Here is a 21,173-nt window from a genome sequence, read left to right as displayed (position 1 = left end):
AAGGAAATGGAAACAGACAGGCGACTACCATACTAGGCCTGATGATATTTCAGATAGTGCTGCAGGCAGGGGGGACACAAGTAAGGAGAGGGGTTAGGGGGCGGAGACATGCGAGGCTGCTATCATACTAGGTCCAGGGACAATTCTGATAGAGTAAGTGCATAGAAGAAAGTAAGGGGAGGATTTAGGAAAAGGGAGAGGAGGAAACAGCGAGAGTAAGCAGTCGAAAAGAGGGGAGAGCGAATACAATTGCAGAAGTCAATAGTAACAGATAATGTTTCAAGACTGGATATAAGATGAAGCTGGGAAGAGCATGATTCAGGGCCACCATGAGTAAGGGTGAAGCACCGTGAATCAATGAAGTCCATAAAAGTCAAATCAGCATTGGCCACAAGACAGTGATGGTGAAACCAGAATGCATCAGCACAGACTCCTGCAGAAGTAGGCTGGGGGGTAGGGTTATGTTTGTGGGCAACATTTCTTCAGTGATCTTGCTGATGAAGGCCCAGTGTGCAATGGAGCAGTAGCTTCCAAAGTCGTCCGGGATCCATGTGTGTTTCTTTAGAAGTGGATATATCTAGCCTGCCTTCACTGCATCAAGAAATATTATTCAGTTGGGCACTGCTAATATGGAGCCGATGGGGATGACGTCTAGCCCACTTTTGTCGACCTACTCTTTCGCCAAATGCGTTTTTGACAATTATCTTTTTGCACTTTTATTTCTGGCAAAATGCATATGGTAAGTAGAGTTAAGGTGTATATATGGGGGTGGGGAGGTATGGGTAGTAAGGAATGCGGGGGCCATTCTGCCGCAAAAAAGTAAAAACATCAGTAAAAAGTCTGTGAAAGTGTAGGTCTGCGAAAACAATGCGGCAGTGGTTCATAGAACTGGGGGATGAGAGCTTGCCCTGTGATGGATCTGCTGGGGAAGGCTGGGATGATGTAATCCTCATAGGAGGCGGCTTGTATGCTGCTTAGTATCTCTTCTCACTATCAACTCTATAATATCTGTGAAGTTGACTCTTTCCACAGTTTCGGGTAGCTAAAATTCTAATTTTCTCAATTCCTTATCTCGTCCTGCCTGCTCTGCTTCTAACACTCATTTTAAAAACTGCTGTTTTTCCTGCTCTTTAACCCTTTCTTCCCCTCATATAAATCTCCAATCCTAATGTCCCTATGTTGGATCTCTGCAACACTACAGCTGATTCAAAACCTTCCTGTCATCACTCTTTAACCACTGTCCTTAATATGGGAAACCTTCCAAACCATTGTTTTTTCAACCTGCTTTGCCATTAGGGAAAGGGAAAAAACCTTCAGGCTTGGTCCCAACACATATTCAGTAGGTTCTCCTGAACTTCTAGTACACATCTTATTCATGAGACCACAAGCAACCACAGGCATATTGCTGCCTCATTGTTTGTCATTGGTGAGCTGTAGTTTGTGACTCAAGGTACATACAGCAAGGTCCATCCCCATGTCTGGGCATACCCGTCCAATCAGCTGTAGCTTGTGACTCTAGGTACAGCAAGGTCCATCCCCATGTCTGGGCATACCCGTCCAATGAGCTGTAGCTTGTGAATCTAGGTACAGCAAGGTCCATCCCCATGTCTGGGCACACCCGTCCAATGAGCTGTAGCTTGTGACTCTAGGTACAGCAAGGTCCATCCCCATGTCTGGGCACACCCGTCCAATGAGCTGTAGCTTGTGACTCTAGGTACAGCAAGGTCCATCCCCATGTCTGGGCACACCCGTCCAATCAGCTGTAACTTGTGACTCTAGGTACAGCAAGGTCCATCCCCATGTCTGGGCACACCCGTCCAATCAGCTGTAGCTTGTGACTCTAGGTACAGCAAGGTCCATCCCCATGTCTGGGCACACCCGTCCAATCAGCTGTAGCTTGTGACTCTAGGTACAGCAAGGTCCATCCCCATGTCTGGGCACACCCGTCCAATGAGCTGTAGCTTGTGACTCTAGGTACAGCAAGGTCCATCCCCATGTCTGGGCACACCCGTCCAATGAGCTGTAGCTTGTGACTCTAGGTACAGCAAGGTCCATCCCCATGTCTGGGCACACCCGTCCAATGAGCTGTAGCCTGTGACTCTAGGTACAGCAAGGTCCATCCCCATGTCTGGGCACACCCGTCCAATGAGCTGTAGCTTGTGACTCTAGGTACAGCAAGGTCCATCCCCATGTCTGGGCACACCCATCCAATGAGCTGTAGCTTGTGACTCTAGGTACAGCAAGGACCATCCCCATGTCTGGGCATACCCGTCCAATGATGTGTGGCTTATACCCGAATAATTGATGATGGTTTGAATCCATAGTAACCACTCATATTGTACTAGGTAGCTTTCAAAACCATCGTATTTCTACCAGCTGTGCCTCCAGGAGCAGACCTAAATGCTAATCAGACTTCCCACCCCAGAATGAGCGTCCCGCCCCAACTGTCGACTACCCTCCCTCATACACGTGTCTCAAGTAAGCCTACACATGTTTTGTCATGGTTGTGTCATCAGCGAGTTATAGCTTGGAACTTTAGGAAAAGCAAAACAGCTCAGGAAACATATCTGGGCATAAACGTCCCACCTAGGGTGACCTATGCAAAATTGAATATTGATGGATCTTGAATAGTCTTTTTACTTCTCCCTTTCTTGCGTGACTCACTGATCTTCATGTCCCATCTTCGAGTTGGTAGTTTGTCTGGTCGTCCGTTGATTACACAGCTCTTTCTAGCATTTCGTCCTTGCCTCCTTTTGTGATCCCACTCAGCCCATCCAATCAGTCTCTCAGTGCCATTGTAGCTGTACCTTCCCCTTGCTCTCCATTTTGCTCCAGATCAGTTAAGCAGAATGCATCACTGCTACAGAATGTCCTTCCTCTTCGCTCCAATGTCTCTTTGAATATTTTCCAACAGCTCACCATCGTTCTGCTACTTTTCCCATTTGCATATCAGTCTGGCCCCACCCACAAGGGCAGTCCCAGACCTATTTTTGAATTTTCATGAATTTTGGGTGTCACCCTAAGTTACCATGGGTAATCCAGAGGTGGGCCTCTTGCTCACTGTGCTTCGAGAGGCACAGCTACACCAGACTGAGGCGCAACTAGGCCGAAACAAGTGTCTGGGGTTGCTGCTGGTACTCTTGTTCAGAGGAGAATTGCCTAGCATTTCAGTGCTGGACTGGCCAAGTGGGTGGGACCAGAATGATATGCAAATGGATATTTTTCCTCTATGAAAGCTACAATGAGCAAAAACGTGGCTGTAGACCCTGTCGTGTGGGCACCTTCGCAGAGAACAGGCTATTTGCCCTTGTTCGTTCTCGGTAGAGGGTTCTACCAGACCTGTTGTTGAGTAATATGTTAGAAGATGTGTGATTTATGTGTCCATCCATTTCACCACCAGCAGCAGTGTACAGTACTGGATTATATGTGCATCCGTGTTCATTTATCTACGTTAATTTGTAGAGGCGTGCTGGATTATCTGTGAGAGGGTACACAGTGAATAGCCTTGACGTGTTTTAATGTTTAGCCGGTCCTATACAAACCCTTTTGCAGTTTTCTTTACCTTTGACCCGAGTTGGGTTGATAATCTAATCCTAAGAAAACATTTGCTTTTCCATTTTGCTTTTCCATTTGAGAGCTGGTCAGTAAACTGTTTTTCTCCTTTGTCTAGAGCATGTAACCATCTTCGTTGCACAGCCTGTGACTTCTCCGTTGTGAGTTATGATGACTATCAATGGGATAAATCATGTGATTACTTGTTCTTCAGGTATGTTCCTATAGAATCTGCGTGTTTCATTCCTCAATAGTAAATGTTGTTTGCTAGAATAAGTGCAAATCAGCTTGTTGGGTGGTGTCAAAATGCTGCATTAGAATTAGTATTTTATCCAATTAATATCTAGGAGGCAGTGCAAAGCGGGCAGGAATATCACCATCCAGCCCCTAAAGAGTAGTTTGTACCTGTATGTCTCTGAGACCTAGTCCAATCTCTTGAGTAATGGTACATATTTATTTGACAGACCAAGCAAGTAAAATGTGGGCCATGTCATTAGCCTTTCCTCTAATGTTACATTTTAACCAGCTGCAGTATCTGTCCTAAGGACTGGAGTAATATGAAAAGCTCTTGTTCACATGGTACGGTTTTATGTTGGCCAAATGTAGTCTATTAGTTATTACAACTTGTAGAATATATACTCGCTACAGCTACGTGGGGGAGTAATAATAAACCGGACTCTCTTCTCCGCTGGTCTGTTGTCCATATGCTAGCAGGATAGGCGTGTCGTGTGTATCTGTGGGAAGACCCTGGGCCTTCCAGAGCCTTGGGATAAAGCTCTAGCTGTTCAAAGGTCAAGGGTACCTCTTGCTTCGCCTTGTAGCTTGCATATCATACAGGAGATAGCAGTGCTGTATTCAGTGTTGGATTCACTGCTTGTATGGCACATGGCAGTGTTGGATTCCGATGTATGGCTAGACCAGGGTTATCATGCACTATTGGCATACGACAGGGGTCTGCACCCTGCGGCTCTCCAGATGCTTTGTACTATGCTTTCCCATTATCCTTCAGGTAGGGCTGATGGGAGTTTTAGTCCAACACATCTGGGCAGCCAAAGGTTGCAGATCACTGGCCTACAGCATAAGGTACCCACAGGTATTTTCAGAGGTGAGGATCCTCTGAAACACCTCTGATACAAAACCGCATGTGTGGCCCCATCTCTTCATCAGTATTTCCGTAGCCCAGTGTTTAAAACTATGGCAGCCATGATGTATGTAAAATATAATGTTGCCAGACTAATTCACTGGCGCTTATTGCATAAGATACCTATTTTCAACCTATTCTGAGTTGCCATCTAACCCGTTTCCTTGATTTTAACCAAGAAATGGAGTTTATTGGTTGACATAAAAACCACACATGTGGAACGTCTATCTTGGGCATCTAATAGTTGTGTAGCTGGTTACATCAATAGGGACACTGTCCCCAAGAAGCGTTGATCATCTTCATGAAATTACTATTCCTACATCCTGTCCGTTATCACAAAGCCAGCCGTGTGACGTGTGAGCAGCCTCTGGGCCCGCCTCACCAGGAATCACCTTTTGGCTTTAGCATCAGTCCTTTTCTCTGCACAAACAGGACAGGACACTTGCACCAGGCAGGTTTTTTCCCAAGAGCTTGTATTCCTTTGTTTTTCTTTTTCACTTGCAACTCCTTTTCCCTGACGTCCTCCGACTTTAGGTTCCTCTCCACTTGTGCCAGGTTAATACTCTGTGCACGTTTTCTGACAGTCACTTTACAGTCGCTGACTGCTATTTTGTGTTCGGAGTTCCATCGGTAGAGCGCACGCCTTTGCTGTGAGGCCACGTCAGTAATGTATTTGAAGGCTTCATTGCTGGCTGGAGGTCTTCAACAGATTTCCTTCTCCATGTTGTCGGGCATAATATGACGAAAAGTAGAAAGGAAATCTAAGCAATCTCATTTTCAGAACATGGCCCGGTCTTTGGGAGCAGCCGTTCTGGTCCTTGCACATCTTCTCGCACCATCAGGGGCCACTGGTTGGGGAGGAAGGATAGCTCAGGGGCAACGCGTTTCTCTTGGGAGCAAGACAATGCAGGCAACACCGGTTTGAATCCTGATCCCGTGCTTAGAAACCACTCGTTATTAAGTGCGTTATAAAAGAACAAGCGCTATTTCTCCTACCAGCCACACTCGAGGTTCCCTGTCAAAGGGCCAATAGTGGTCATTTAACTGACTGTTCTGTTTAGGCACCTGGTGCAGAGGCTAATGGGGGGGGGGATTTCCTGAGATTCACCTGGCAGGAGATAAACAGCGCAAGATGTTACTGGTGACCAAGTGCAGCGTCCTGGTGATATCAATTGGTACTGTGTCCTCTGATGTTATGGATCGCAGGCTTTCATTCAATTGCAAGATGGCATGGAGTCCCTCTGTCTTTTTTGGCAGGCTTGTGCTTCCTCTAAAGATGTGACGCTCATTATTAAAGTCTGCTGTCACAAAATGGCTTACCACACCCGGGATGATGATGATGAGGAGGAGGAGGAGGAGGAGGCCTTTTTAGGATCCATGGTTGTTGCCTCAGGCTCCTCAGAACCTGCTAGCCTAAGAACCTATGCTTCAGTCTTCTTCCACCAGTGACTGTTTGGCGAGGGAGCATTTTGCAAATTGCATGGAGTGGTCGCCTCCAATCAGAAAGTCTCTTCTTCCCATGCTCGTACTACTGAATTCCCTTTTCAGTTTGTAAGTTTGATTGTCCTTCTAGAGACTCTTTGACACAACCATCACTCCTTGGTTTCCAAATCTGTCATTTTGGAGGGGAAAAGCTTTTTTATAAGGTTTTCAAATCATACGCACTTCAGAAACACAAAGACTTCTGTTTGAGACCTTATAAAGGAGACCATGTCACTGGCTCTGCTTCTAACCGCTAGTCACTCTGGTGAATCCGGCTGCTCTTCCTATTGACATGGATACCATAGATGAGGCTCATAGCTATTCAGCTATCCCAGTAAGAGGTCCCCTTCTTACCACAGGCATTCTTGATGGACTTCCTAAAATGTCCACTCCAGCTGTGTCACATGTTTTCTTGATCAAGTTTGCAGATTGGTCTGACATTCCCTTACATGACCCCAGAGCTCAGAAGTTGTAGCAGGAGACACATTCCATGCAGGTAGTGAAATATATTGACAGGCGCTATCAATACCCTCTTGCCTTTTGAAAAAATATCTTGCCTCAAATCCTCAGCCCCTCGGTTGAATTGATGTGACATCCGTGACATCCGCTTTGAACACATGGTCCTCTCCTACAGGATCCTTATCTTTGGGCAAGGTGTTTGAGGCAGTTTGCAAGAAAGGGTACCTTAATTATGCTGTGCACCGCAGACAAACCAATCCGGAGCCTTGGATGGAATGGTCCCATTTTGAGCAGTACCTCCCAGCCAACAAGGTAGATCGTTTCAAAGTGGGCTTGTGCTAAATAGCACAAAATGTGCCTAAATCAGTGGCTCACCACATAGACACTGCTTCCTGAGGAATGTGCTTCAGGATAAATATCGGGCCTCAAACCTTGCTTCATGCCCAGAAGTTTAACCAATATGTGATGACTTTGGTTTATCATGTCTTGGGGAGTCCACATCTCTCCTTACCTAGAGTCCATTGGTGCATCCAGGCTTTTTCCTCTTAGGCCAGGTCGCTGCTTCAACTTCTCCTCAATTTGCGTTTTGACATGTGCTAGTCTGAGAACTTGAAGTCCTACTTGACAGCCTTTTAGAACCTAATCTTTAATTTCAAATGTAAAACAGAAAATGCTATGGGTTTTCCTACAAAGGAGAAAATATCACATATTCTCAATACTTGCACCCTGTTTCTTAATCAGAGGAGTCTTTCAGTTTGGTTGTTCGAGAGCTATGGCCTCTTGTTTTCGGCAGTACATTTTGCCTGTCTTAAGATGCAGCTTTTGTTATGTTTACCCTGGTGTCAGGCACCCAAACTCAAATCAGCTGTTACCATGATTCCTCCAGAGGTTTTCCCAGACCTTTATTGTGGTGCCAGATGAAAAACCTGGTGGTGGGGCAGGCATCCCTTTTGTGGAGACTTTTATCAACTGCCTTTTACAAACAACTATTTTCACCTAAGATGGGAGTCCACCCTCGACAATCTTCCAGTCCACGATCATTGGTCATCGAAGGATCGACAGCATCTTTTCAGTGTGTTGGAGGGGAGAATGCCCCCGGAAGGTCTCAGAGTACCATCTATTGCACTCTCCATCTATCTCCTTGAATGACTGTATCCTGATCAGTTAATCTTGGAACCACCTTGGGTTTCCCAAAAAGAACATGATGGCAAGACAAGCGGCTCGGAAGGATTCCCTTTAATCATAGTTTAAGTTCAAGCAGACTAGATTCTCTCACAAGAGGCATTCAGTGGGAGGAGAGTCATCTTCTTTTCATGCTCTCTTAATGATATCATCAGTCATATGTGCCCTAGCGGCTTCAGGCCTGAGATTGAGTGGTCTCGCACCTACCTGGCAGTTGTGTGGATCTATAGAAATCCTTCTCATTCTCATATCCTGTTGTGAGATGCTATTTTGATGAGTTATCGTCCCCCTCACAAAACTGGTTGACCCTCAGTGGCATGTGAACACAGTATTTGCATTTATTGAGCACTTTACTCCAAAGCACTGAACATAAAAAGGTTACAGTAAAGTCAAAATTGATTAGATTACAAAATATTTCCAGGTAAAGAATTGGGTCCAATAATGTAAGGATTGGTTGGGTTACAACACAATTTTAGGTAGAGTAAGAAGTAGTAGAACATGGAGGCAAGGGGAGAGAATTCCAATGATGGGGAGCAAGAAGAATGAATGAGCGGAACCAGGATTGGGCACAAGGGGTTTGAGGGACTGATGGCATGAACTGGGATTGAGAACGAAGGGAATGAGTGGGGGGCATAGAAGGAAACCAAGGATGATAGTTGTGGGAACAAGACCATGGAGGGATTTGATCATCACACAAAGAAAATTCAATTTGAGCAGGGAGGAAAAAGTAAGCCAACCAAGCGAGGACAGAGATTGTGAAATGGAGTTGCGAGGGGATTAGAAAAGACATATAGAAGCATTAAAAATGTATTTAAGAGGTGCTAAGTGGTAAAGGGGAAGACCAAAAAGAGTAGAAGAAAAGCAAAAAAGGCGATAGAAAAATAAGAAATTAGATCTGGAGTTTGCTGGTGCCAAAGGTCAGGAAAAAAGCAGGCTTTACGAATATTAAAGTGATAGTAGCGACAAGACCGAGAGATAGTAGAAATGTGGAGAGAAAAGTATAGGTTTGTGTCAAAGTAAAGACCGAGATTGTGAGCAGTACTGAAGAGGGATAAAGAAGGTGGGAAAGAGACAGAGGAGGGAGGAGAAGGGGGTATACTGGTGGCAGGGAAGAAGAGAATGTCCGTTTTTTGAGTGGTCTGACATCCAAAATTTGATAGCAAGTAAACGGGAAGTTATCGTGAATAGCAGGAATAAATGTAGGAAAAGAGAAAAAGTTGTGTGTCATCAGCATAGAAGTAGTGGGAAATCCCAAAGGATGAGATAATAGCAGCAAGAGGAGAAGTATAGGAGGGACAAATAAAGGGGCCAAGAGCCAAGCCTTGAGGTACGCCATGCAGGGGAAATATCTGAGCAGAGGAGCCAGCCCAGTAGACAGAATAAGTAGTGTTGGAGAGATAGGAACCAAAACAAGCAAGAACAGAGCCGACAAACTCAAATGAAGCCAACAGTAGAGTTTAATGAAGTGTGTCCAGAGCCGCGGACAGATCTAGAAGTATGAGAAGAGAGGAATACTTAGTCTAATGAGCAGAGAGCAGGGAATTGCAAACAGAGAGAAGGGCAGTCTTAGTTGAGTGGGAGGGACGGAAACCAGATTGGAGCGAAGGAAGGATAGGATTGTCATTAACAAAGGGATACAATTCTCATTAACAAAGGTAGAAACCAGAGTATAGACTAGCCTCTCTAGCAGTTTTGAGAGATGGGGAAGAAGTGAGATTGGGCGAAAGTTAGAAGGGAGAGCAGGATCGAGAGAAGGCTTCTTAAGAATAGGGAGAATAGAAGCATGCTTGAAGTAAGAGGAAAGATCAATGTGAAGAGGGAGGTGTTGAGAAGAGTGATAAGATAGGAGACAAGACGAGGATTGACTTTTGGAATTGGGGAAGATGGAATGGGATCAGAAGGTGAACCAGTGGGATGTGGAGAAAGAAGAGACTAGACAGGTAAGGGAAAAAGGAGCAGGAAAAAGCATTGAGGGACCAATGGCAGCACAAAGAGAAGCAACTTTGGTAGAAAAATAAGTTGCCAAGTCGACAGCAGTGAGTAGAATGGAGGGAATTATCAGGGGTAGGCGATGTTAGGCGGCTAGAGAGAGAGATTGAAAAACACGCCAGGGGTGAGCAGATTTGGCATGCACAGAAGGTTTGAGTAGGGCCTCATCATAGAGTGATGGGATGAAAAAGAGAGAATTTGATTCAGAATGGGACTTGCCCAGCGATGTTCAAGACGCAAAGAACTTGCTTTATTGTGTGGAGCTGGGAAGAAAGCCAGGGCTGAGGGTGTTTGCGAGAGGGAGAGAAAGAAGAAGCAGGATAATGAGGAAGGAGCAGAAGAAAGAGAGAGAGGTTGCAGCATCCTCAGCTGAGAGGGCAGATAATGTGGAATGAGAGGGAAGAGCAGCAATGCAGGACGAGATAAATGGAGAGGGATTAAAAGTATAGAGATCGTGAAGGAAATGGGTGGATGCCTGCGTACCAGCTGAGGTAGGTGAAGTAGGAGGAGCGACAATGGAGAAAGAGAGAAGATGATCACAAGAATAGATGGGCAGAGCAGAGACAGGAGAGTACAGTACTGGGGAGACCAATATAAGGTCCAGACTGGAGCCCGAAGCATGGGAAGAGAGAGTCGGAAGAGCGCAGATATGGTAAGAATCAAACATAGCAAGAAGTGGAAGCGAGGAATAGATGGAGGAGATATTAAGATTGAAATGTCCCGTGAGTATCAGTGCAAGAAGGTAGAACAGCAGAGAGTAAGACATCAATATCCTCACAGAAAGTAGCAGTCGAGCCGAGAGGACGATAAACCAGTAAGAAAGTAAGGGAATACGGTTTTACAAAGGTGGTTAAGGAATATTGAAATGTGGGAAGAGATGGTGAGGGAGAGGTAACCAAGGATGAAGAGTAGAGAATGCCTGTGCCACCTCCACGTGACGTAGGATGGGCAGTGTGCACCAAAGCAGTAGTCAACGTAGAAAGAAAAGGAATCGAGGTATTGGCAGATGAGAGCCAATTGTCAGTAATACACATAAAATGACGATTTAGACAAAGAAAAATATCAAGAACTGAGTGGGATTTGTTACATAGCAAATAAGCATTCCAAATGACGCGATTGATAGAAGTAGAGTAGGGGAAAGAAGGAAGATGGGTAAGTTTTTATTTAAATTTTGTGTAGATGAACAAGAAGTAGACGAGTGAGATGTGTAGCGAGTAGGAATGAGAAAAAACGGCATCCGACATGATAAAAAGAGAAAGAAAAATAGATTGCAGGAGTACAAATGTAGCCAGCGCAGGGATGGAACATGCTCTGAAACCAGCCACTGGACGTGCTGGGTGCGCAGCGTTCAGGGAAACCAGATAGTCATTGTCCCAATGGGTGAAAAAGATTTGGTTACCACATTGAGCCAAGAGCCACGTTTTGCTGTGGAGGTTTGCCCAGGCAAGATGTTTATAGGGTCAGTGCGAATGTCGGGCCAAGGGGAGCAAAGCCAAAGTATATGGTTGTGGAAGCGAAGTCCGGATAGCAGGTGATCAGCCCAAGCACTGGGGGAAGTGCAGAATTAGTTTGATGCAACACGTTGCCCATATCCATCCATGGGCCATAGGTGTAAAAGAAGACAAATGCTGCTACCGCCGCTGGCCCAGCCCAGATCCTTTCTCTGCTGTGATTGTAGCATGCAGACCTGTCCTGGCTTCACTGTGGGTATCACCCAGGTGTGGTGTTGAGAGGGCAGAGTGCAATGAAAATGCAAGAAGGGGGTGTGGGCAAGTAGCAGGAGCATGATCTCGAGGAGCAGATGGCCAATACCCACACTGGGTGAGGGAGGTGCTGCAAGGTCAGTTGAGCAGCACCCAGAGCCTATGTCTGTGAAGCAGAACAGCAAAAAGCCCAGGAGCCAACGGGGCAGCAGGCCAAGGAGATAACCTGCCTCAGGTGGAGGAGTAGTGAAGTAATTTGTCTTGACGTCGCAGTGAGCGGTGACCAGGTGTGATGATGGGAGGGCAGTGGCCACGTCCAGGAGAGCAGAAGATGTTTGAGGGCAGTGGGCAGATGCCGGGTCATGGAGAGCGAGTGGACCGCCCTCACAGTGCTTGCAATGGCACAATCACAAGCCATTGAGCTCTTGGCTACATCTGGAATTCGACTAATATCATGGAAAATTGCATTTTGGTGGCAGTCACCTCTGCCAGAAGGCTAGACAAGCTGCAGGAATTACCAGTTGGAGAACATTTCAGGCTCCCACATGGACAAGGTCACAATTCAGATCCACCCTTTGTCTCAAAAGTTCTCTCAAAATGTAATCTAATCGGCAGATCTCCCTTGAGTCTAATTTTCCTAGCCTACTTAAGAATTTGCGGCAATGTATAGATGTTCATAGTGTCCTTAAATTGGTAGGACTACAGAGACTTTTCTTTACTTTCGGAAGACCATTAAAGAGTGATCAAGCCTCCATGGCCAGTATTGCACACTTCATTGTCTCCAGCATAGTTGAGTTATTTGATCCAAAAACGCTCCCTTCAAAAGGGTAGGGCCATAGGTGGCTTTCCAATGGCTTGTCCGTTAAGATGCCATTGCCAGGGTTTTTACTTGTTCCTTTTTGTCTGCTTTATTCAAGCTTTACTGTAGGAACGCCTGGTCCAGAGCTGAAGTTCAGTTGGGCAAGGCCGTGCTGAAGAACATTTTCAGGTTAGTTAGTCATTGTTCCATCCTCTCTCCATCCTTTGCTTGAGAATATCCCAGAGGTCTGGAGGAAAGGAGGCAGGGCATAGGGCTAGTTTTGAAATTAAGATTCAATGAGCTTTTGCTAAAACAAGCTCCTAGCTGTCGGACATCACCAAGTAGGCAGAAGCTACCTCTGGGGAACCAGGAGCCACTCCACAGCGCATGGCAAAGTTCCACATGAGATGCACACTTTAGCGTCTTTCTCATTCGTGTAATCCATCGATCTGTCTATCTATATATAGAGTGAAAAATGGTTTGTTTGTGGTGGGATTTGTTGGTGAAGTATTGTTCCTTATACAATTTCACCAATCTGCACCACATTTTTCATAGTTAACCTGTTGGGACCCTCTGGCCATTACTGGCTACATGACATTTGGGCACCCCACCCGTTACCCAGATTTCAGCACAAGTCTTTGTGGGTTTGTGGGTTGGTGAAGCATTGTTCCTTATATAATTCCACGCCGTTTCACCAATCTGCACTGCTATTTGCATAGTTACCTGTTAATACCCTGCAGACATTACTGGCTACATGACATTTGGACATCCCACCCCTTTCCCCGGATTTCAGCACCTTCACACATAACAGTTGCCTGAAATCGATGAAACAACAATGTGGATGTAGATGAACCGGTCCCGGCACGAGCAACAACATTCGAGGTCCAGGCCCGAGCATGCCTGTTTTCCAAGATATTTGCACGCAAACGAACTGCACCACGCCAGGGTGAGGCGACAGGTGGGGAGAGCACATAGAAGGTCTCTCCCTCCAACATCTGCTGCGGGGTATGTCAGCCAGCCACACACGCACATTCTCAGTGGAGTTTACATCATGGTGCAAAGCACATCAAACAATAAGGGAATTGCAATAGCGACCTACAGGATCGTAGATTTTCAACAATTGATGAGTGTTATCATGTCGGTCTACAGAAGCCATTCGGAGAACGGGTACTTTTTGCTAGTTATATTCAAATGTGTCCTCCGTGTGTCCTAAGGTAATGTCACATATGCATGATTGTAAGGCACCAGTTGGCATGGGGAGTCAAATATAGCTCCTGGTAACTGTTGGTTTTAAGCTAACCAGTAGCTTAAATAGCTCCCAGCAATTTTGAACCCTGTAGGAGTAAGAAAAAGTACCTCACCATATTGACTGCTTCTTTTCCCACATATACACTCCCACTTCGCAGTCAGTTAAGTGAGGCCAGGTCAGATGGAAAAGGATTGACTGGTGAAGACAAGGGGCGTGTCTGGGGAGGTGGCGCCGAGTCCACACATGCACCCTGCTTTGCCATGAAATTCAAGTAGGACAATTATTTATTTGATGCTTACATTAATATTCACTATAGACTCACATGTGCCCACCCAACCGTCTTGTGATGCAAAGGACTAGCAGAATAACATGCTCTAATCTAATTTATGATGGCTTTCCCAATAATGTCAAAATGGAGTTGATTATGGTCCCTGTTAGACCTCGAATGATCTAACCTCAGTTGGATTTGGAATTCCTTTTGTGTATTGTCGGCTCTTGTTACTACTGTAATTTCTCATTGGCCAACACCACATTGCCTAATGTTAAGAAATTATGATGCAGCCAAACCAAGGCATGCTGAAGGGTCCAGAGCAATGTAGTGAACAGTTAATTCACTTTACTGTATTAATTATCACTGGAAGGATGGACATTGGATCAAACCTCACCAACATATGTGCTTGTATTTATTCTTGGCACTGGGGTCGAGTGGTAGTCCCTGTTTTGATGGTGGTCCCCTCAATAGATTCCTGAAGGCTTCTATGTAATATGACGACCATTTTATTGAATTATCCAAAAGAGACTTTTTTTACCAACATGATTTAAAAAAAAAATGTAACGTTAAAACCCTCTTACCGATCGTGACCCAAACCACCCCTCATCCTTGCCTTTTCCTTGCTCTTCTCTTAACCTTCTCTTTTTTTGGTTGGCATTAAAACTTATAACAAAGTTGCATGTATCCTTTTTTCTTCCTTGACGGCTGCTGCTGCTGGTCTCCTCCTCCTGAAGTAAGGCCCTTGGCTGGGGATTCCCTTTCATTTCCATCCGTACGGGACACCATTTTTAGCTTGGTGCCTCAGCAACCAGCTCCTACCCATGACCCTCCTCTTCCCCACTCCTCCTCCCCCCAGTGCTTCGAATAGGCCAGTGCAGCCCAACTGCCCAGAACACCCTAACATCAGAGGCTCCCTGGGCAGCCAGCTAAGGGCCACGGCAAAGGGCACCTCCCTTAGACTCCTCCCCATTGCCTGTTTGCCATGGGCGCCCTTCGCAGCTGTTTACCTCAAATACCAGGTAGGGTGGTAAGAGTTGGGAGCACAGTCAGTGCTGTGCTTCTGAAACCCTGCCACTACTCTATTACTTGCATGCGATTCTTGCCATTGTGTTGAACCGCGCTGTGGTCTAACGCTAGCCACTGATTTGCATTTAGCTGAATGTCTGAGTTTAGACATTGTATTGAATTTAGCCAGACTTTGAGTATAGCCACAGTATTTCATTTTGCTGACCCTATGAGTATAACCACTGGATTGAATTTAGGAGCACTTTTGAGCAAAGTCCCCTATGCTTTAACCCAGATGTATTTCTGAGTATAGACACCGGATTGAATAGGGTACTGCTGCCCTCTGAATCCTGCCTCTGTGTTGAAGCATACTACACTCTGAATTTTGCCACTGTACTATCCACGCCTGCTCCTCTTCAGCATACCTCCCAAGTACCACACGTGTCCTAAAGGTCCCACCATACTACACACAAACCACACATCCAACACATCAAACATCTGAAAACGACCCAGACACTGACCCTTATCCCTCTGGAAACAACAAGCCACTGTGCACAAACAAAGCACACTCAGAAAGCCGACACGCACAGGTGCACGTTTCTCTGGGCTCTGCAAGCATCAACAGAAGAGCACAACCTCTATCCTATCCTCACAAACCTACCCCACCCTCTTTCTCACAGTGCCATGTGAGCACCTAGAGACCATGCAAATAGTAGCGGTGCACCGTATAAATCAACATGACATATAGGGTTGTGTGATATATCGAGATTTAGAGATATATCTATATATTTTCAAAATCGATATAGGATGAGACAATATCATTAACATCGAGACATATATGTGTGTGTGTGTGTATATATATATATATATATATATATATTATACACATTACATATAATACTTTTTTATTTACAGCTGTATGTATTCTCAAATGAGAAGAGGAAACCTGTATTTGCACTTTATTTTGATCAATGTCTTATAAAGGTGTTTGTTACATCTCGTATGCAGTTGGCGGCTTACAATTGAGCATTCACCCCAGATGAACAATATTGAGATAAATATTGTAGATCCCCATTCAGCCCAAAAATATTGAGATATGACTTTTGGTTCATATCCTCCAGCCCTGATAAAACATATTGACTGAATATCGCCTTAAATCAGTTATTGCCAACATAATCCTATCCTGCTATGTGAGGCTTCTGTAAATAACAAGTGAACCAACACCTTCTTAGGCCTCTCCCACAGTCCTAGTTCTTGACTTGAGGCGGGAGGATGTTTATAAAGGGCTGACTCTGATTTCTTTGCATTTCGTAATAACTGTGCTGTTTTGTAAACTTTGTTTCCCTTAGCCACACAGCTGCATGTTTTTCTTTTTTAATACCAGTATCTTGTTTCAGAGGGAATCTGGATTAGTGGTTTACTGGCTGGCATTGGCTCTCAAGGACCTGGGTTTTAGTCCTGGTTTAAGTACTTGGCCATACCTATTGATATCCATGCCAAATCACTTTATCGCTCTGTTCCTTTCTTAAAATTGTGTAATGTAAAAAAAAAGAAACTGCTCAGGGAGCTATCTAATAGTGCCCCAATTACATGTTCCACGTTCTTTTCCCCCAGTATTCTGGATTTTGTTGTCCAGTTGCAACCCGACCACACACACCAGAGAAAGAAAGATTTATATATGCTCCACTGCTCCTGGAAGTTAGATTTTCGCTATATTTCCTATTAAAAATAAAGTATTTAAAATAATGTGTTCCAGTTGCTGTAATATCAAGGGATCAACAGACGACTTGGGCAAACATAGAGGTCTGCGCTTATTTTATTAGCGTTGAAATAGAAGGGATCGGGTTGACTGATGGTTGAAGGGGTCTTAAAAGGGGTTGGAAAACAGTTGGGCTGACAACTAGATCTCTTATCTCCTCCGGCTATCTTTCTGTCCCCTTTCAAGGTGAGTCCCAGATGCTTCAAGCTGTCTCTCTGGGATTTTAGTGTCCTATGAATGTCTTCATAGGCTGTGGCTTTTTGACTGGTGCAGGATTGTCTGGCTCTCACGTTGGTCCTCCTGGACTCCTCTACCAGGCACTGATGACCTGAGTTGTCTGACTGGCCCAGGCTACTTTACCTTCCCCCCCCCGTTTGTAGCTTTCACCAAGCAGATAGTACTCGATATTGCAGACTCTGGCTGGTCTCTTTATCTCTTGGCCCCTGCTCTGGCTGTCGCCTCTAGCATAGGAGCAGCTGTGTAGCCTAGATCTTGAGATCCACTCCCTGGCCCTTTCCCCTTATTCCCCCTCCCCTTCTTTCCTCCTGTTTCCATCCCCTTTTCAGTCCTGCTTGATTCCTCTCTCCTCCTCAAAGGCTTGTTCTCTTCCACCTTTTGATTACCCATCTCCTTTTCTGTCTTTCCCTTGCCTCGGTAGTTCCTTAACCGTTCTGTTTTGGTATCCTTCCAGGGCCCTTCATCTCCTCCTTCAGAATCTTGCTCCTTTTATTTCCTTGTCTTTCTCTCCCCTCCCTTTCACCTCCTCTTCTTTGTTGTTCCACTACCACCACCTCGGTCTATCCCTCACCTTGATTGTTCCTGGCCCTTTTTCTTCTTTTTCCTACCCTTCATCTCATCTCAGATACCACTCTCTGCTCCTCCTTTCTCGACATGTTCCTCTTCCTCCACTACTTCCTCTCATTCTTTACTTTTGAGCCTCTCACCACCTGTCTCCTACACATTCTTTTGGGTTCACTTCCCTTTCTTACCCTAGCTGGGTTTAGGATTGGTATGTGAAGGGAGAGGCAAGCCAGTTGTGTACCAGCTGGGGCAGGCTCAATGATTGGTGCACACTCCAGCAGATTGCAATCTCCCAATCTGAGCTAGGTTGTCTGGCGGACCGTTTCTCTGTCCCACACACTAAGATTGCATCCGGCTTCAGCTATCCTCTTGGAATTCTACATCATCCTTCTCTGGGGCTTTGCTCCTCAATAACTGCACCTCTGTCTGCTGTCCAACTAGTGCTGAGGTATAGCGTCCAATTACTCATACCAGACGGCAGTCTTCCACAGTAAGAGGCGGGTGGCGTATGTGGCTGTGTCCGCAAACCTGTTTGTCTGTAATCAGGCTAAGCCTGCAGTTAACACATGGTCTGCGAAACCCCATGATCGTAGGTACGCAAATGGTATATCAACTTGGGTTCTAAGAAGCTTTTTTTAGATTTCCTGGTCGACAATTGGGGGGTCTTCAGGCCTTCCAACAGACCTTCTATGGTGACCATGGTCTGGTTCTGGGAACAGAAGAGTCCCCTGACATACAAAGCTCAGAATGGGGTGGAGAACTGGTGGATCTTCCTGTATACCTCCTCCAATGCCATCATCGCAGAACGGGCAGTGGCCCCAGGTCTGCAGTGTACTCCATTTCTCATACCTTGTCCTCCTCACACTGCACTACTCCTATTCATGTCGGGGTGGTAGAAATGTACCATTTAGAATGCCATTTTTTCAAGAAGAAAGCAGTAATGTTTAATTCTTCTAATGTTTTGATACCTGCTAACGTTTGCATTTCCTTTGGCAGGAACAGCATGCCAGAACTTGACAAACTAAAAGGAAAGCTGATGAGGAGGAAAGGTTTCCGAGCGTATGCGTGTCAATGTAGCTGGAGATCCATCCAGCAACTAACCGAGCTCCAAGCGGATCCACAGCTCCGCTGGGTCTGTGGAAAGCATGCAGAGTGAAGTCTCTGCACGTGGTGGACATGGACTTTAAATTGCCATCAAGAGGGCATGTGGATACACAATCTACACTGAAAGGAACCAGTAAAATATGGCCAGTGTCAGGCATAAGGTGTTCCTTTTTAATATAAATGTAAATTATTAGATCTGCCGGATCATTATGAAGAACAGGGTGTTGCTAGTTCTGGAAAAGATCAGGAGCTAAGCTAATGTTGGGACTGGCGGGATTCGAGGCTAGCTATAGCCTTTTGGTTGTAGTCCCCGAGCCTCTATCCGGGGCTACAACCCAAAGACCCGGGCCTATAGCCCCCTCCATCCCCCCCACCCCCAGCAACGCCTCTGATGAAGAGACTTGTCTGTAAGAACTAACTAAATGTATAGTACTAGTGGTTATGGATGAAGGGTTATGCCTCTGTTCATAACATACTGGAAGAAATCTTAGCTAAAATGCAATCTATTTTCATGCCACAACACGTAAGTATTTTGTTGTATGTGTGTCAATAGAGGTTCATATTAAACAATGGTGTGACTGCACGTATACGACGTTTCTGTAAAGCACCCCAGCAAGTCTGGAAGCCAGGAAAAACATGGTTGTGTTAATACATATATCAAGAGATCATATGTTTGTACGCCTGGAGACTTAAAACACATAATTAATTGACTATAGTTCTCCTTATGTGCTTCAGTGAAAGGAACCTTTTTCACAGTGTCGCAATGGAAGGCAGACCGGTGAGTTACTTCCCGATTTTTCTTCCTCACTAAGCTATAATAAGAGCTTACGAAGTATTTCCAATCATACAACAGGATGCATGCGAGATACAATTACTTTATCATATTGCTGTATGACCTTACATAGACTTTTATAACATTTCTGTTTGCCTCATATTTATGTCTGGTCATGGCAATCAATAGTGAAAACCTGTGCAAGTCGAATTTCATGTTATTGGAATTGCAGTGACCTCTACTATGCTTAATTTATGTTACTTTTACACGTGAAATTACCAACGTTCTTGACATGATGAACCAGTTGAAATTGACTTTAATTCAGATTGTTTCTTTGGTGGAGTTTAGATATTTTTGGTCGTATCATTTGGGTTCTGTCCAGGTAATTTAAACCTCTAGTTGGGCATATGATGACACAACTGCAGCTTAAATGTAAGTGGGTGTTTCTTTAGACCATACCTGCCATTCCTGTTGGTCTGTTATGTTTGACATGGCTATTTTTAAGTTTCCACCTGTATTTTAATGTATTTCTGCCCTTGTTCATTGTACAAAATGAATGCACTCACACATACATAAATGTATATTTATATACACACAATATATTTTAAACAGTGTTTTGTGTCGTGCTGGAAATTATTGTAGATGTACATTCATTAAATTGCGAATTATACCATTCCTATACAAACACATTGTATTGAGTATACATTGAAGTGTAATGTATTTGAAAGCAATGAAAGTACAAAGCCTTGCTTTGACTTTAATTCCTCAATATGTGCTACTTCATACAACACTGGGCCCTCAGTGGGGCTTGAACATAGGATATGGCCTGTCAAGCAGAGGATCTAATCAGGAGAAGTTCACCAATCTTATTTGTTTGGCTGGTAAACAACAGTGCACTCATGTGGATATATTGAGAATTCTTGCACACACTGCAACTGGACACACCTCACTTGAGAATATCCGATTGGTCAATGTTTATTTTATGTAGTTATTTATAGACCGACAAAGCCCTGGGCCATCAGGGCGCTACATTAACCCAACAAGACTTTGAAGACAGGACAACAAAAAAGGAGCAAGAAGTACCTGAAGGATTGGCAAAATAGGTGGTTTTTCTGCATTTACCTAAAACGCATCCAGTCGGTTTCTTGTCTCAACGACATAGGAAGGGCATTCCAATTTTGAGCTACTAATGCAGGAAACGATCTCCCCAGGCCTCTGCGTTTTTTTATTCTAGGGCTAGTAAGCGGACCACTAGTGCTGGAATGAAGTGATCTTGATGGATTATAAATGGTTATATGCTTCTTCAAATAATTGGGCGCATTACTATGTATGCATTTATGAGCCAGGCTAATGGCCTTAAACTGTACCCTAGCCACTACAAGGAGCCAGTGTAGCTCTTTCCTCGCACCCGAGATGTGATCTCTATTAGGAATGTCATGAGTGACTCGGGCTGCATAATTCTGTATGATACGTAGTGCTTCAATGCAGATAGAATTTGCCCCTAGAAGTAGGGTGTTACAATAATCTAACCGCAGTGGAATGATGGCTCTCGCCAAGATGGCACAATTCTTTTGTTAGCAAAAAGGTTTAGTGTCTTAATACCTTAAGATGATATTGAGTACTGTGAGCTACACCTTGGGCATGAGTGACTGAATTAACGGCCGCATTCATGTAAACGCCTATGTCTCTGGTAGGAATAGCAATATTATCAATTACCAGGCATGAGTAGTCGGCACAGAGCTTAGTTCTAGCTGGAGTAGGCCCAAAGGTCATCAGTTCGGTTTTTGCAAGGTTGAGACACATAGAATTCAGGTTCATCCAATCATTGAGTCGGTAGATGTCTTGCACGTAAGCAGAATCCAGATCATAATTGGCACTCAGCTCCAGAATGAGCCGAGTGTCAGC

General features: G+C 44.8%; 1 protein-coding gene across 3 annotated transcripts in view; it reads left to right on the top strand.

Moving 5' to 3' along the window:
* The window catches only part of CFAP418 (cilia and flagella associated protein 418), a 175,234-nt gene extending 155,281 nt beyond the window's left edge, over positions 1-19,953 (top strand). For 2 of the 3 annotated variants that reach the window (XM_069621394.1, XM_069621392.1), the window contains exons 5-6: positions 3,671-3,766; positions 18,389-19,953. In XM_069621394.1, the coding sequence (XP_069477495.1) occupies positions 3,671-3,766; positions 18,389-18,548 (256 nt within the window). In that variant the 3' untranslated portion in view covers positions 18,549-19,953. The remainder of the gene's footprint in view (positions 1-3,670; positions 3,767-18,388) is intronic. The other variant, XM_069621395.1, reaches the window with a different exon arrangement.
* The last annotated feature ends 1,220 nt before the right edge of the window (positions 19,954-21,173 follow it).

The sequence above is a fragment of the Ambystoma mexicanum genome, chromosome 5q (genome assembly GCF_040938575.1).
Source record: "Ambystoma mexicanum isolate Mex_15411 chromosome 5q, UKY_AmexF1_1, whole genome shotgun sequence".
In the NCBI taxonomy this organism is placed as follows: domain Eukaryota; kingdom Metazoa; phylum Chordata; class Amphibia; order Caudata; family Ambystomatidae; genus Ambystoma; species Ambystoma mexicanum.
The sequence above is the reverse complement of the archived record's forward strand: the minus strand, read 5'-3'. Positions and strand labels throughout refer to the sequence as shown.